Here is a 17,398-nt window from a genome sequence, read left to right on the forward strand (position 1 = left end):
ATGGCCTCTCAACTTGCCAGGAGTGAGGACAGAACCAGAAGTAAGTTGTGCACCGTCAGGTATGTCCCCAAAACAAAACAAAATGAAACAAAATCTTTTTTTTTTCAGGGGAGAGTGCGAATGCAGTCCCCCACTACCACAAATTATGCAGACAAGTTTCCCTCATTTGGGGAAATCGCAGGGGTCAGCACATTCGGAGTGCAATGGATAAGCCTCACCCTGGGAAAACCACCTTCGTGATCATGGTATCTCCCCTGCCAGGTAAGTATGATGAAACAAAATCTTAAAAAGGTGGGGGGAGGGGGATGGAGAGATAGCATGGAGGTAAAGAGTTTGCCTGGTATGCAGAAGGTCGGTGGCTTAAATCTTGGCATCCCATATGGTCCTTGAGCCTGCCAGGAGCGATTTCTGAGCATAGAGCCAGGAGTAAACCCTGAGTGCTGCCGGGTGTGACCAAAAAAAAAAAAAAAGTAGAGGGGGGACTGGAGAGATAGTTTGCCTTGCATGCTGCCTAAATGGGTTCAATCTCTGTTGCCCCATATGGTCCCTCCACCCCTGCCCCATCACCACCATACCAGGAGTGGTTCCTAAGCATAATGGGGTGTTGGTGGTGGCCCAAAACAAAAAAAAAGTAAAAGGCAGGAAGGAGGTTCAGGCTCAGTCCCTAACACCACAGGGTCATATAGCACTGAGAACTGCAGGAAGCAACAATGAGCTGTGAGCTGGAAATAACCTCCAAGAACTTTGGAGTGTGACTCCCAAAACAATGCGATCAAAAGGCTTCCCCACTCCTACCCACTTACTAAGGATGAACAATAATAGCTGCTCTGCTCACAGACAATTCCACAAAGAAAAGCTGCAATGTACCTACCACAGGCCTTTTATCTGGAGGTATATCACATGCAAATGCAGCGTGTGACCATTCCTAGCAGTTCACTGACACAGCTCCCATCAATGCCCACTTGTGACTCGGTAGCTGTGGCTTGTGGAATGGATTTATTTTGGGGTGAGGGGCTCATACATGTAATTATGCAGGAATCATTTTTGGCAGTGTCCAGGGGACCAAATGGGATGATGTGAATTGAGCCTGGGTATTCTGCGTGCAAGACAAGTGTCCTACCCACAGTCCTATCACTTCAGCCTGTGGAATGGATTTTTTTTCCTGTCACTGGTCCCAGTAAGCTATCCCAGAGGAGGGTCTGTACCCCTTTATATGGACATCATTATCTGTATCATTACCCACAGTTAAACATTTCTAGAAAAGCCTGCATTTCTTCATTTCCTTTTCACTCACTCCTCATTAAACTGGTTTTTTGTTTGTTGGTTTGATTGGGTTTTTTTCCAGATTACCAAGCAGTGATGGAGAGTGGTAGGGGTGAAGAGACTACACAGGGGCAGGACCTTGGGTACTTTGATGATAGTGGAGTACAGTGACTGTACATCAAAACCATGAACATAAATACTTATAATTATGCTGCCTAAACTATAATAAAAATACTGTTTAGAAGAACTTTTTAAAAACAACTAAGAAAATAAACAGCAACTAAGGACTGTAGAAATAGTACAGTGGAGATGACACTTGCCTTCCCAAGTGGCTGATCCGGTTTCAGTCCCTAGCATCATATATAATCCTCTGAGCACAGAGCCAGGAGTGATCCCTGAGAACACTCAATCTCAACCCTCTTTGCTCTCACCCCCCAAAAGATTAACTAAATCCCACAGGCCAAATCTGGTCTGCGTGTAGAACCTATAGTAACCCATGAGCATTACCTTGTGTGGCCTCCCTCAAAAATTTAAAATAAGGGCCCCAGAGCTATAACATAGCAGGTAGGGAACTTACCTTGCACACAACTGATCCACCCATGTTTAATCCCCAGCATTTCATATGATTCCCCTTGGCAATGCCAGGAATGCACCCTGTAGTGTAGAGCAGTGCTTCTCAATTATTTTGTCATGCCCCCCTAGGAAGAAAACATTTTTCTGTAAATAGACATACAGAGACATAAACACATGATATAAACATAACATACAGAGATATAAACATGACAGTGTTTGCCGAGGTCAAAGGTCAAACGCGCCCCCCTTTATGGAGCCTCGTGCCCCCCTGAGCGCGCTCCCACTATTTGAGAAACACTGGTGTAGAGGCCAGGTTTACTTTGCAACTACCTCTCTGCACCACCTGGTTTAGCCAAAAAATTTTCACAAGAAATAAAAATATTATATTATATGACCATTGAAAATAAAAATTTCAAATATAAAATGTTGGTTTTCCAGGCTGGAGTGATAGCACAACCATAGGGCATTTGCCTTGCACAAGGCTGACCCCAGGAACAGACCTAGATTCAATTCCCAAGCATTCCATATGGTACCCCAAGCCTGCCAGGAGCGATTTCTGAGCACAGAGTCAGGAGTAATCTCTGAGTGCTGCTGGGTGTGGCCCCCCAAAATTGTCAGTCTTCTTTTTCTTTTTCTTTATTTTGGCCACACCCGGTGATGCACAAGGGTTACTCCTGGCTATGCGCTCAGAAATCGCTCCTGGCTTGGGGAACCATATGGGACACTGGGGGATCGAACCTCGGGCTGTCCTAGGCTGGCACTTGCAAGGCAGACTCCTTACCTCTAGTGCCATCACTCTGCCCCCTCCTTTTTTTTAAATGCCAGTTTTCATAAATAAAAGTTGGTGGAGGCACCATAAAAAATAAACTTAGTGGTTCTGTTCTTTCCATCCCTCAGGCCTAGCAGGTAACTTGTCATTTGACCACAAATATTGAGTTGCATGCCATTTCTGTGTCAGGCACTGTGCCAGGTGCTGGAGTAACAATGACAACTCAAACAGTAAAAACTGTCATTTTGGGAATGAACAGTCTGGTGAAAAATATCAGATGTTAAACAAGAACACGAGTCACCAGTGAATTCCAAAACTGTTTGGGGCCAACACATGCAAGTATGTGTGCTAATTAACAGAATTCAGTTTGGAGGACTTGAGTTGGTCTCAAGAACGCTTCCTGGGGGCGACACATATATTTAAGCTGATTCGCGGAGAAAGAGCAGTTGCGCAAGTAGAGGCCAGAGAAATGGGTTGGAGCACATGCTATGCATGCAGGAGGGTAAGGTCCATTCTGGCAATGCAGTTAGTCCCACCAAGAATCACTAGGAGTGAGCCATGAGGACAGAGGCAGGAGTAGTTCATGGGCACTGCTCAGTGTGGCCAAAAACCTTTTTAAAAAATGGGGCCGGAGAGATAGCACAGAGGTGTTTGCCTTGAAAACAGCCGACCTAGGACCTAAGGTGATTGGTTTGAATCCCGGCGTCCCATATGGTTCCCCGTGCCTGCCAGGAGCTACTTCTGAGCAGATAGCCAGGAGTAACCCCTGAGCACCTCTGGGTGTGGCCCCCCCCCAAAAAAATGTTCCTCAGCAGGGGCTAGAGTGGTAGCACAGTGGTAGGGTGTCTGCCTTGCATGCAGCTGACCCAGATGAATGCGGGGTTCGATACCCGGCATCCATATGGTCCCCTGAGCCAGGAATGATTTCTTAGCACAGAGCTAGAGTAACCTGAGTGCTGTGGGTTTGGCCCCAAAACAAAACACAACAAAAAAGTTCCTCAGCAAAGGGAATTTTGTTGAGTTCAGAAGAGCCTTTAGGAAGGAACAGCATGTGAAGGGAAGCTAAGCCTCAGAAGGGTAGTAAAGGTGAGCTGGGCCAGTGCAGACCCGCAGACCGGGACAAGTCCAGTTCATTGCCTTATAGTCTGTGCTAAGCTCTATGAACACATTTTAGCAGAGTGATGAGATTCATGATTTGATCTATATTTTTTGTGCTTATTTAATTTTTGGGCTCACACACTGGAAGTGCTGGGGGTTTGTTCCCAACGGTGGGGACAAGCAGTGGTTTCCCCAAAAGCAAAATCATGTGATCAGGTCTTTTGAGCCATATCCTTGACCTCCTGACTTATATTTTTCAAAGTCAACGTGTGTGTGACGTGTGTGTGTGACGTGTGTGTGTGTGTGTGTGTGTGTGTGTGTGTGTGTGTGTGTGTGAGAGAGAGAGAGAGAGAGACACTGACTGTGTTTGTGAGGTCATTCCTGGCTTTGTTGGGAGCAGAGGATGAGGTGAACCAGGGGTCTTAATAATAATAATAATAATTATATATATATATATATATATATATATATATATATTATATATATATATATAATATATATATACCTCCCAGCAGTGCTCAAAGATAGGAGGCCTACAGCAATATTGGGGTGGGGTGGAAGCATATGGAGCCTTGTATGTACTCCACACCTTTGAGCTATCTCTCTGGTCCTAAAAGTTGACATTTTAAGGTCATTAGATGTCCAACGGAATGCAGTGAGGCAGGAATGAAAGGAAGGTAGATTAGTTAAAGCAAGAAATAATGGTCAGCAAAGGAGTGTAGCTTAATGACTGAATTTTAGAATAAAAAATAAAGTAGGGCTGGAAAGATAGTATAGTGGGTAAAGCACTTGCCTTGCACACGGCCAAACTGGGTTCTATTCCCAGTATCCCATATGATCCCGTGAGCACCATCAAAAGTGATTCCTGGGTCCAGAATGATACAGTGGTAGGGCTTTTGCCCTGCAAGCGGCTGACCCAGGATGACCTAGGTTCAATTTCTGGCATCCCATATGGTCCTGAGCCTGCCAGAGGCGATTTCTGAGCACAGAGCTGAAGTAACCCCTGAGCACTACCGAGTGTGGCCCCAAAACCAAAAACAACAACAATCCAACAAATCCAAATACAACCCCCTCACACCCCCATAAAACTCCAACAAAATAAGGTAGAAGGCCAAGAAGTCCCAGAAATCCCATTCCTGAATTTTTGCCTATTTTGTTTGGGGAGAAGCCTACCTGGTGGTGCTTGGGGCTACTCCAACTCCAACTTTGGTTTTGTTCCTAATGATGTTTAGGGGATCATGCAGTGCTGTGCATGAAATTCCTGTGTGCAACACATGTGCTCAGACATTTGAGTTCTCCCCATCAATCTCCACCCACAGTTTACAACTCATTTAGGGAGGACATAAGTCCCAGAGTAGCAGTATGAGTTATTCACAGCTATCTAGTTTATTCCTAACTGAGCCAGAACAGCAAACTAGTTGTGTATTTTGTTCCTTTTGACCTTTTTTCTATGAACCTTCTCATGTGACTCAGCAAATTTTTGAATTGGCACAAGCAAGAGGAGAAGCTGGGAAGATAGTTCAAAGGGAGGAACCCCTAGTACCACATCCATTGCAGTGAGCAACCCCAAGAGTGACCCGCAGCAAAGCTGGGTGTGGTTCCCAAACAAACAAAGCCATTTTTGACTGTTAGAGAAACTCCTTTGTTGCCCTATTATCTCTGATATGCATGAAAATAAGGAACAAATTCTGTTGTTGTTTTGGAGCCACACTGGGTGGTCCTGAGGGATACTCCCAGCTCAGAGGTAAAAGCTTGTGTCAGGGGATGATACTGTGCTGAGAATGGAATCCAGGCTTGCATGTAAAATGTGTGCTCTATCTTCTAAACTATCTATCTATCTAATCTATCTTCACCACACTGTTTTTTTTTTTTTTTTTTTGGGGGGGGGTCACACCTGGCAGTGCTCAGTGGTTAACTCCTGGCGCTATCTCAGAAATTGCTCCTGGCAGGCTCAGGGGACCATATGGGATGCCGGGATTTTCGAACCACCGACCTTCTGATTGTAAGGCAAATGCCTTACCTCCTTGCTATCTCTCCAGCCCCATTCACCACACTGTTAATAAACTTTTTTTTTCCTTTTGGTTTTGTTTCTGTGTTGACGGATCATTACCAGGGGTTAAGGTGCTTGCCCTGCAGATAGCCAACCCAATTTTATACCTGGCACCAAATATGGTCCTTGGAGCACAGAGCTGGGAGTAGCCCTTAAGCACTGCCAGGTGTGCTCCCTCAAGAAACAAACAAATAGAAATAAGTAAAATTGAGGGGCTGGAGAAATAGCTCTGTGAGCTGAGCCTGTATGTTACATGTGGTAGCCCAGTTTTAATTCCTCGATGACAAGGCAGTTTCCTGAACACCAGTGAGCACGACTTCCTGAGCACAGAACCAAAAGTGGCATCTTAGGATTGTTGTTTGTTGTCCATACCAGTAGTGCTAAAGACTACTCTACACTCTGTGTTCTTTGTATGCTCTGGGACTGTGTGGTACTAATATGGAATCCAGTCCTTCTGCAGGAGTATGAATGAGGAGTATCTTGCAGGGAAAAGCTGCCGAGCACTCTTGTATATGGCCCCCTTTAGGTTTCTAAAGCCATCTCCAAATTTTTATTTTAAGGTATATACATATTGTTTTTATATATATATATATATAACAGAAAACTGGGCCATTGTTTATATATATATATGTATATATATATATATATATATATATATATATATATAACAGAAAACTGGGCCATCAGATGCTTTCAGCAAAAAAATTGTGGGATTTTTGAGTTGGAGTGATAATACAGTGGGTAGACCACATGCATACTACATGGTTGACCCCGTTCAATCCCTGGTACTCCATTGAGTCCCCCAAGGCCCATCAGGAGTGCTCTCTGAGTAGAGAGCCACGAATAAGCCCTGAACACCACTGGATGTGACTCAAAAACAAAAAACAGGGCTGTCCCAGGACAGATGCAGGTTCGATCCACCAGTGTCCCATAGAGTCCCCCAAGCCAGGAGCGATTTCTGAGTACATAGCCAGGTGTAAACCCTGAGCATCACTGAGTGTGGCCCCAAAATTAAAATAAATAAATAAGGGGCCGGAGAGATAGCATGGAGGTAAGGCGTTTGCCTTGCATGCAGAAGGATGGTGGTTCGAATCCTGGCATCCTATATGGTCCCCCGAGCCTGCCAGGAGCTATTTCTGAGCATAGAGCCAGAGTAACCCCTGATTGCAGCTAGGTGTGACCCAAAAACCAAACCAACCAACCAAACAAACAAACAAATAAATAAATAAAATAAAAAACCAACCCCCAAAACAAAAAATCATAGATATTAATATATATCTATGATAATATTAAGTTAATAAAACCTAATAAGAGCATGCTTAAACAGAAGTTATATATATAGTCTTTTGTTTTTGGACCACATCTGGTGGTAACCAGGGGTTACTCCTGGTTCTACACTTAAAAATCCTAGCAGGCTCAGTGGACCAAATGTGATTCCAGAGATTGAACCCAGTTTGGCCACGTGCAAGACAAGCTTCCTACTCACTGTGCTATTGTTCCAGCCCAAAAGTTATATCATAAATAAAATTTCATTATGACTAAAAATTAAATATACATTTTCCGGGGCCGGGCGGTGGCGCTGGAGGTAAGGTGCCTGCCTTGCCTGTGCTAGCCTAGGACAGACCGCGGTTCGATCCCCCGGCGTCCCATATGGTCCCCCAAGAAGCCAGGAGCAACTTCTGAGGCACATAGCCAGGAGTAACCCCTGAGCGTCACAGGGTGTGGCCCAAAAACCAAAAAACAAACAAACAAAAAAAAATATACATTTTCCTTTTTTAATTTTTGGGTCACACCCGACAGTGCTCAGGGGGCTACTCCTGGCTCTACGCTCAGAAATTCACCCCGGCAGGTTGATGGGATGCCAGGATTTGAACCACCGTCCTTCTGCATACAAGGCAAACACCCTACCACTGTGCTATCTCTCTGGCCTATAACATATTAATTATAAAGGTAAGAAAGCAGAATAGTTAAAAATAAAATAAAACAGGGGCACAGCAAATATATGGCATATGACTTGCACATTGACTATCTGGGTTTGATCCCTGTCATCCCATCTGGTCCCTGGAGCCCTCGAGGTGTAATTTCTGAGTGCAGAGCCAGGAGTAATTCCTGAGTAACTCTGAATGCTGCCGGGTGTGGTCCCCCCCCAAAAAAAAATAGTACAAAAATGGTTTAACTAGACTCTGCTCTCTCTAAAATGATATGGGCCACAGCACCCAGAAAAACACTTAGAGATCAGAGTGATAGTACAGCTGGTAGAGTGTTTGCTTTGCTCCTGGCTGCCGGGTGTGGCCCCAAAACCAAAAAATTAAATAAAATAAAACTTTCTGCTTTTTTCTTTCATTGGTTTCTAGGTCTTGGCTATGCAGAACTTGGGTAGGGTTTGGGGATCGTGTATTTGGAGGGTTATTTTGCTTGCTTTTTGGGTCCTACTTGGCAATTCTCAGGGGTTACACCTGGCTCTGTGTGTAGGAATCATTTCTGGTGGTGCTCAGGGGGATCATATGTAATGCTGGGAATCAAACTCAGGTTGGCCATGTACAAGGCAAGTAACCTACTTACTATATTATTGCTCCAACCCTCTAGGGAATCATGTGGTGCACGAGAGGGAACCTGAGCCTCCAGCTTGCTTGCATACAAAACATGCACTAGTCGGTTGGACTCTCTTTTCCTGTGACTGTATGCAATTCTTTTTTTTTGGGGGGGGCACACCGGTGATGCTAAAGGGTTACACCTGGCTATGCACTCAGAAATCGCTCCTGGCTTGGGGGAATCATATGGGATGCTGGGGGATCAAACCGTGGTCTGTCCTAGGTTAATGCGTGCAAGGTAAATGCCCTACTGCTTACGGCACTGCTCTGGCCCTTCGTATACAATTCTTTTTTTTTTTTGAATCGTATACAATTATTATTATTATTTTTTTGTTTGTTTGTTTTTTTGGGTCATACCCGGCGGTGCTCAGGGGTTACTCCTGGCTGTCTGCTCAGAAATAGCTCCTGGCAGGCACAGGGGACCATATGGGACACCTGGATTCGAACCAACCACCTTTGGTCCTGGATCGGCTGCTTGCAAGGCAAACGCCGCTGTGCTATCTCTCCGGGCCCCGTATACAATTCTTAACTTAGTCTTGCCAATATGGTATTTTCTTTTTTTTTTTTTTTTGGTTTTTGGGTCACACCTGGCAGTGCTCAGGGGTTATTCCTGGCTCCAGGCTCAGAAATTGCTCCTGGCAGGCACAGGGGACCATATGGGATGCCAGGATTCGAACCGATGACTTCCTGCATGAAAGGCAAATGCCTTACCTCCATGCTATCTCTCCGGCCCCCACCAATATGGTATTTTCATCAAGATTCTCCAGACTAAGAAATCCAGGCTGAGGGAGGAGAGGACTTGCCTAAGGTCAAAGCTAAAAGACAAAGTTTGGATTCTGCTCAATTCAGTCTGACTCAATTTATACTTCCTTTCCGCTACCACTTGACTTTGTAGGATCACATTGTTTGCATTGCAATTATGGAAGGTAAGGTGAAGATTTCAGGAAAGGAGGCTGCTTAGCTCCTTATAAAGCACTCCCAGGGGAAAAAATATTCTAGCACAGCATTGATCAAATAGAAAAAGAATTTTAAAGGGGCCCACACCCAGTGGTGCTCAAAGATCACTTCTGGTGGGCTTGGGAGATCATATTGGTAGTCAAGGATCAAAGCCAGGTTATGGGCCCTGAGAGATAGCATGGAGGTAAGGTGTTTGCCTTGCATGCAGAAGGACGGGGGTTCGAATCCCGGCATCGTATATGGTCCCCCGAGCCTGCCAGAAGCAATTTCTGAGCATAGAGCCAGCAGTAATCCCTGAGCGCTGCCAGGTGTGACCCTAAAACCAAAAAAAAACAAAAAACAAAAAACAGCCAGGTTAGGCATGAGCAAAGCAAGTGTTTTTATTCTCCTGCCCCTCAAATAGAAATATGTGAAGCCAAAGTAATGGCATAGTGGGTAGGATCCTTACCTTGCATGTGGCTGGTCTGGGTTCAATCCTTAGCATCACATATGGCCTTGTCCTGAGCCCTGCCAGGAGTGATCCTGGTGCACAGAGCCAGGAGTAATCCCTGAGCACTGACAGGAATAGTCCAACAACCCCTTAGCCCCATTGCCCCCACTGCCCTGGCCAACAACATAATCCTCAGTGTTGGAGATTGAACCCAGATATCCTGAATGTACTTGAGTGTATTGAGAATGTTTCCTGGGCTGGAGAGATAGCACAGTGATATGGCCTTTGCTTTGCAGCCTGAGTTTGATCTGTGGCATCCCTGAGCCTGCCAGGAGTGATTTCTGAGCACAGAGCCAGGAGTAACCCCTGAGCACTGCTGGGCATGGTGCCCCCCCCCCAAAAGAGAATTTCTCCTGCCCCTTTTTCTTTTTTCTTTTCCCCTGTGGTACCAGATTAAACCAGGATCCTTCATATGAAAGGCAAGTATTTTATTGATAAATTATGTCCACAGTCATCCCCCCATTCTTTTTTTTGGGGGGGGGGATTCAGGGATTATTCCTGGCTGGGTGCACATTGGTCCATATGTGGTGTCAAGGACTGATCTGGATCAGATCAATGAAAGATAAGTGCCTTACCCTCTACACTTTCTTTTTAGCCCTGTGCCCTATTCATTCATTCATTCATTCATTCTTTTATTTATGGTTTGGGACCACACCCGGCAGTGCTCAGGGGTTACTCCTGGTTTTGCACTAAAAATCTCTCTTGGTAGGGGGCTGGAAAAATACTACAGCGGTAGGGTATTTGCCTTGTAAGCAGCCAATCCAGGAGGGATGGTGGTTCGAATCCTGGCATCCCATATGGTCCTCTGTGCCTGCCAGGAGCGATTTATGAGCACAGAGCCAGGAGTAACCCCTGAGTACTGCCAGGTGTGACCCAAAAAGTCAAAAAAAAAAAATCACTCTTGGCAGGTTGGGGGATGCTGGGGATTGAACCTAGGTTGGCCATTTGCAAGGCAAATGCCCTACCCATGAGGCTATCCCTCTAGCTCCCTAATTTTTAATCAACACAAAACTGAAATCATTTGTAACATTGATTGCAGATTACTGAAATTTAGTGTAACATTAATGAAGATTTAGTCAAAAGTAAAGAAAGAAGGGCCGGAGAGGTGGCGCTAGAGGTAAGATGTCTGCCTTGCAAGTGTTAGCCAAGGAAGGACCACGGTTTGATCCCCAGCGTCCCATATGGTCCCCCCAAGCCAGGGGCAATTTCTGAGCGCTTAGCCAGAAGTAACCCCTGAGGGCCTGGAGAGATAGCACAGCAGCGTTTGCCTTGCAAGCAGCCAATCCAGGACCAAAGGTGGTTGGTTCGAATTCTGGTGTCCATATGGTCCCCCGTGCCTGCCAGGAGCTATTTCTGAGCAGACAGCCAGGAGTAACCCCTGAGCAAAGCCAGGTGTGGCCCAAAAACCAAAAAAAAAAAAAAAAAAAAAAAAAAAAAGAAGTAACCCCTGAGCATCAAACGGGTGTGGCCCCACCAAAAAAAAAGTAAAGAAAGAAGTATTAAAATACAGTTAGGAATAAAACATACATACTCACAAACAGTATTTTACTAGCCTTTTGAATTTTCTAGAAAAAATATTATGAAGAACATATAATTAAAATGGAGTATTTTAACCCCTACCAATGAAACAAAATGAAGTTTGATGAGTTAAATATGTAGCAAAAATATCCATGTTCTTAAAAAGCAGAACTCATCCCTTTTTAAGGCCTTTATCTTGAAGAAGTATCTTAGCACTTAGATGCAGCAAAGTACAGCCTCCTGAAAACAATCAAGAATTCAAGTCTATAGCAGCCGCTTCCCTCAAGGAAATTTTCTATTGATTTGTAACTTGGCCTTGAGTTTGACCTGTGGCCTTCACGTCATGATAATTTGGGTCAGTCTGAATATGCCATCCCATGAACAAGGACTTCTGCTAATTTTAAGTGAATGCAGCTGCCTTTCTATTTGCATCACAATATGTGGGAATAAATTCACAATTAATAAAACATTTCCAGTGAGCATTCAGACTGAGGAAATGAAGGACACCGAGCTAGTAAATTTAAAAAAGACAAGTTTCATTTTTGGCATTTTGGATATTAAGTTAATTTCTCTAAAGAAAAGTTTATTTTGACTTTTTATTTATTTATTTATTTTTTTTATCAAAATTGTGTTCCCTGAGCATCTAGAAGAGCCATGTATTTTCTTTTCTCTCTCTCTCTCTCTCTTTTTTTTTTTTTTTTTTTTGGTTTTTTGGTTTTTGGGCAACACCCGTTTGACGCTCAGGGGTTACTCCTGTCTATGCGCTCAGAAATCGCCCCTGGCTTGGGGGGGGACGCAGGGGGCTTGCAAGGCAGACACCTACCGCCACCTTCCCGGCTCCTGAGCCATGTATTTTCAAATGAGTTTAGTTTTAAATAAGTAAATAAGGATTAAGTGTAAAATAAAAAACAAACCTGTAAAAGCCAAAAAAAATTTCTTTCTTTGGTTTAATGAAATGATTACTTTGCAATTAATGCTTGGGGACAACTTGCAGTTGTTACCACAAGCACCTTCGGGTCATTAGTAGCTTGCTTCTGATACTGCAATAATTGCAAATGTATTTATTGCCTGGGTCTCAGGAAAAGAGTTCTGAGGATCAGACTACGAAATTGAGGAGTCTGAAAATGCTATCCTAAGATAAATACATGGAGGAACTTGAAAGAGGAGGCACCTGCGGAATTGCAGGAGTTAAAGTCCAAATAGAGGTCAGAGAGATAGTACAGCGGGTAAGGCGTTTGTTGGCCTCATGTGCAGCCACAGCTGACCTGAGTTTCATCCACCAAAAGGTCCCTAGTATCCCCCCGGCCCCCGTGGATTCCTGCAAGCCAAGCCAGGACTAACTTCTGAGCATTGCCGGGTGTGGCTCAACCCCCTAAAAAAAACCCTTTTTTTCCCCTAGTTACTGGGAACTTTTGTTGCCCTTTGTAATGTTGTGTTCCATCGCTGAGCCATATCTTCCCGAGATTGGGGAGGTGGGTGCGCATCCAACTGGGGATATTCTGTGATTACCGGCCAAGAGCATTTATGTCGAGAAGAGGCCGGGTTGGATTGCTTCCCAGATATTTGAGTTAACTTTTCCTGCCTAGTAGATGCATTCTGTATGTTTGTTTATGGGCCACATCCTGCTGGGAATGACTCCTGGCAGGTTCGGAGGACCACATGGGATGCCAAGGATCGAACCCGGGTGGCCTGAATACAAGACAAATGCCCTACCCACTGTGCCATCCTATCGTCAGGCCCTTCTTCCTTTTAAGTAGACACCCCCCAAAAAGTCACATAGATCTGTGGGGGGGGTGCATTTTGCCTTTCACTAAAGTTCAGAGCGACTCAGCCCATTTCTGGAAAGAGGAGTGCCTGAAAGAAAGGACCCAAGCCTGACTGAAAAAATGGTGCCTGGAAACCACCTTTCCTTTCTCTGCAGCTCATGGCAACGGGCCGGTTCCAGGCGGAAGTGGGATCCCGGCCCACACGTGGTCGCCGGGCGGCTTTCCCCGTTGGCTTTCCCTCGGGTCGTTCCAGGGAAGGCGGCCGTCGGTCGGTCCCCCCCAAACTGTGCCTGGAAGAGCACGTTCAGCGGGGACTCGTTGGAGGCCTGGCCCCCCCCCCCCAAGGTCTCGTTCAGACTGAGTCAGTCCATCGTCTCCCAGAAACAAATGTTCTTGGCTTTGCAAGATGTTCGTTCGCCTTCTCGTCAGTTCTTAGTTTAACACCCGAAACCGGTCTCCGCCGGGGACAACCGCTCACAGCGGGGCTTAAGCGGTCAAGGCCGGTTCCGGGTAGAGTTCGGAGGAGCTTTGCAAGGGTCTCGGCGAGCGCTTCCGGGGCTGCGGACAAAAGTTTCCTCAGAGCACGGGTCAGCTCTATTGTCAGGCGTGCTACACGCCAGAGTCATGCTGTGTGTGAGGGGGAAAAACTTTTCTACAGTTTGTGGAAAAGAGGTCGAGGCAGCAGGGGAGGGTCTCAGACCCTGACCTGAGGGCGAAAGCGAGAGGGGCGAGGCGGCGGATTCCGATTCCGCGCGCGGCCGCTACCCCACCCCCCACCCCCGCCTGGTGCCGGGAGAGCTGAGTCAGGAGCCAGCAGAACCCCCGACGCCGAGGGGAAGGAGGGAGGGGCGCGCGCGCGCGCGACGGAGCGGAGGGGCGTGTCCGGTGTCCGATGGGCGGTGCCAGCAACCGAAAAGGCGTGTCTGATTGGTTGCTCGGGCGGTATGGAGGGGGCGTGTCCAGAGGGCGGTGCCGGCGACCGAACGGGCGTGTCTGATTGGTTGCTTGGGCGGGCGACGGTAGGGGCGTGTCCGGAGGCTCGGGCGGGCGGTGGAGGGAGGGGGCGTGTCCTGCGAGCGGTGCTGAGGAACTAGGGCTAGTCTAGTGCGTTGGAGCGCGCGGCGGGCCGGGGAGGGAGGGGCGTGTCCAGTGGGCGGAGCCTGCGGCAGAGTGGGCGTGTCTCGTCGCTCTGCTGCGGCGATTGTGGGGCGTGTCCTGTGGGCGTGTCCCCACAAATGGGGCGTGGCCCGCGTGTGCGCGCGGGCGGCGAGGGGGCGTGTCCGGCGGCGGCTGCGGCGGCGGCGCAGGCTCCTGCGCTGTGCTGGAATGTGCGGCTTCCGCGAGCTCGTCGTCGCCCAGCAGCCGCGGCAGCAGCAGCAGCAGCGCCGCCGAGGCCCCGGGCCGCAGTCCCCGGCGTCGGCGGCGGCCGGGCCCGCCCCGAGAGCAGCAGGGCGGGCTTGAGTCGGAGTCGGATCGCTCTCCGGGCCTCTCGGGGTCCCGGCGCCCAACTTTTCCGCCTCCCTCCTCCCCCTCGCTCCCTCCCTCCCTCCCGCCCCCGAAACTCGGGCAACAAAGGAAAGTCGGCGGCGGAGGCAGGAGCGGAGTGTCCACTCGCCTCCCCGGGGGCCGCGGGTGAGCGGGGCTGGGGCGCGCCGGGTGGGGGAGGGCGGCGGGCGGGCGAGCGAGGCGCTGTCCAGGGCTGATCGCGGATCCCGGCGGCGGCGGCGGGCGGCTCGGGTTACAGCGCCGCGCTCGATCGGGGCCGGGCCGGGGGCGTCGAGTGCGGGGCCCGGGCGCAGCACGGACTCGGCTCGCCGCCGGGATCGCCGCCCCCGGGCCGCGCCGGGCCTCGAGACGAGGGCGCTGGGTCGAGGTGCGGAAGCGGCGCCGCTCGCTTCGGGGGCGCCTCCTCGGCCCGAAACTTCCTCCCGGCCCCCCGGCAGCCCCTCGGCCGGCCCCGGGGCCCCTCCCCGCCCTCTCGCCGGAAGGCGCCGCGCCGCGCGGCCGAGCACTCCTCGCACCGGGCGGCGTTGACTCAGCCCCGGGGCCCGGGCGGGTCCGGACGGGACGTCCCGCGCCGGCCTCCCTGCGCCCGCCCGCCCGCCCGCCCATGGGGCTGGACAGCGATTTCTGCGCCCGGCCCGGGGCGCGGGCCTGAGAGGTCGCGGACTTTCTCGGGGCGCGTGGGGGTCCGCGGGGAGATCCCCGACGCCTCCGGAGGGCGCCCGAGCTAGAGGAGGGCGAGCGGCCCAAACCCGGCCCGGCCCGGCCCAGCGCGCCGAGTCAGTCGACGACGCGGTAACTTTTCTTTTCCTGCCTTGCCTTCCCTCCCCTGGTCCCGAGCCGGGCGGGCTTAGTTCGCCGGACTCGGTTCGGTTCGTTTCTTTCGGCCCAACGGCACCCCTCTCTCTGCCCTTCAGCCCCACTCGGTCTTGCAAGGGTGGGTGGGTGGGTGGGTTGGCGCGGCCGGCGCCGGGATCGGGTCGCCCCGGGCTTGCGCGCTGCGTTGCAAAGAGCCCCGAAGAGAGGAAGCGAGAGCTCAGCCCCGACTTTGCAAAGCAGGGCTGTGTGTGTGCGTGTGTGTGTGTGCGTGTGCGTGTGCGTGTGTGTTGGGTCTTTGGAGAAAATGGCCGAATGCCTATTTCAGGCAGGAATGCCGCCGCCGAGGCCCGGGCTGGGTCCCCGGGCTAGGTCCCGGGCCCTGTCCGGGCGCCAGTGGCTGCAAACAGCACGGAGGAATTCGTGCCCACGCGTTGGGCTCCCGGGGCCCGGCGCGACGCGAGGCCCTCGGCCACCAAACGTGGACATTCCTTCCTTCCAGGATGGCAGGTAGAAAAGTCCCAAATCGGGGCTCTCCCTCCTCGAGGCCTGCCCCCCCCACTCCACCCCACCCCGGGGCAGCTGTTGGCCCTCCCGGCTGCTTGGCTGTGATGGCATCCGACTTCACCTTTGCTTTTTTGTTGTTGTGACTTGGAACCTGCCTGCGACTTGGCCTGGTTTGTTTAGGCACCTGAGACAAACGGTCTGTTTTTGTCAAACTTCGACTTTTTTTTTTTTTCCCCTCCCCTCTCCCTTAAGTTTTAGCGTCTTTTATTTTTACTTTATTTTGCTCTCCCGTTGTGCGAGACAACACCTCGCTTTGAGAACTTGTAGTTCAGCGTCGTGGGTCCGATGATCTAGAAAGAAGAAGAAGAAGAAAAAAAAAGCCCAACGTGTTTGCAAGAAGGTGATCTTGTAATGGCTTCCATTAGGCAAGCAGGCCGAGGCCAGCACAATGCCAGAAAGTTGCTGAGAACGAGTTGAGTTGTACGGTTGTTTGACTGGTGGGTTCGGTGTAGATTTTTTTTTTCTTTTCTTTTTTGAGACAAGTATTGAATGCACCAGTCTTGCACACAAAAAGCAGCGGGTGGGTAGTTTTTATTTTTTTTCTTTCAGTTTTCAAAGTCATCGAAAAAATTAGAAACAAAGTGATACTGCCTCTGCCCCCCCCCCCCCCCACAGTAGCTTATTCATCCGGAGTCCAGTTGAGTTCATATGAAATTAAATTTGTTCGACCAATTATTACAGGATTTTTATTTTCCAGACAGGAATGTGCTTGATAAAGGCACTGTATGGCTTTTGGATTTCTTCCTTTCTCATTCAGATCAGTAAACTGTTAAAACTGAGGGATAGCAGGTTACTGTTACTCATGTATTTAATTTAAAAAATGATTCTAGTTGGCTTTAAAAGTAGTTTTAAGAAATTCCAGAACAACGAAAAGTTCTTGGGAACACATGCTAGTGATAGACACGGTTGATGGAATATTGTCAAACAAGATGAAATTTGGAGGGAGGCTAATAAAAATTGGGGTACCCGGGGATACAATGAAACCACCCAACCAAGTATAGCAGGTAAGGCACTTGTTCTTTCATAGGGTTTCGATCCTGGGCATCCCATATGTTCCCTTAAGCACCGCAAGGGGAGTAATTTCTGAGTGCAGAGCCAGGAATAACCCAGGAACATCACTAGGTGTGGACCCAAAACAACAAAGAACCTTTGGGTGATTGTAGTAAAGAGAAAAGTCACAAAACTATATGAAGGCTTATTTTTAGTCAGTTAATGAAAATTACTGAATGCAGGGTTATGTTGGATTTATTTATTTTGTTTTTTGGCCCACACCTGGCCGTGATTGGGTTACTCCTGGCTCTGTGCTCATGGGTCATTTCTGGCGGTGCCTGGGGTACCTAACCCAGGTCAGATGTTTGGAAGGCAAACACTGTCTCCTGGAATTTTTTTTTTAAGCTATAGAACTTTATGATGTTGCTTCGTTAGGCTAGAGTTGAA

The 17,398-nt window shown here is 48.7% G+C and overlaps 1 protein-coding gene and 1 non-coding gene across 2 annotated transcripts; both read right to left on the reverse strand.

Annotated features, from left to right (window-relative positions):
- Positions 1–105: 105 nt before the first annotated feature.
- On the reverse strand, positions 106–269 carry LOC126033029 (U1 spliceosomal RNA). The gene has a single exon (XR_007504185.1). It is a non-coding gene; the product is annotated as a U1 spliceosomal RNA (small nuclear RNA).
- A 13,907-nt stretch (positions 270–14,176) lies between these two features.
- LOC126032140 (translation initiation factor IF-2-like) lies at positions 14,177–15,187 on the reverse strand. The gene has a single exon (XM_049789841.1). It carries the CDS (start codon positions 15,185–15,187, stop codon positions 14,177–14,179), a length of 1,011 nt encoding a protein of 336 aa, XP_049645798.1.
- Positions 15,188–17,398: the final 2,211 nt, after the last annotated feature.

This window comes from Suncus etruscus, chromosome 16 (genome assembly GCF_024139225.1).
Source record: "Suncus etruscus isolate mSunEtr1 chromosome 16, mSunEtr1.pri.cur, whole genome shotgun sequence".
Classification (NCBI taxonomy): Eukaryota; Metazoa; Chordata; class Mammalia; order Eulipotyphla; family Soricidae; genus Suncus; species Suncus etruscus.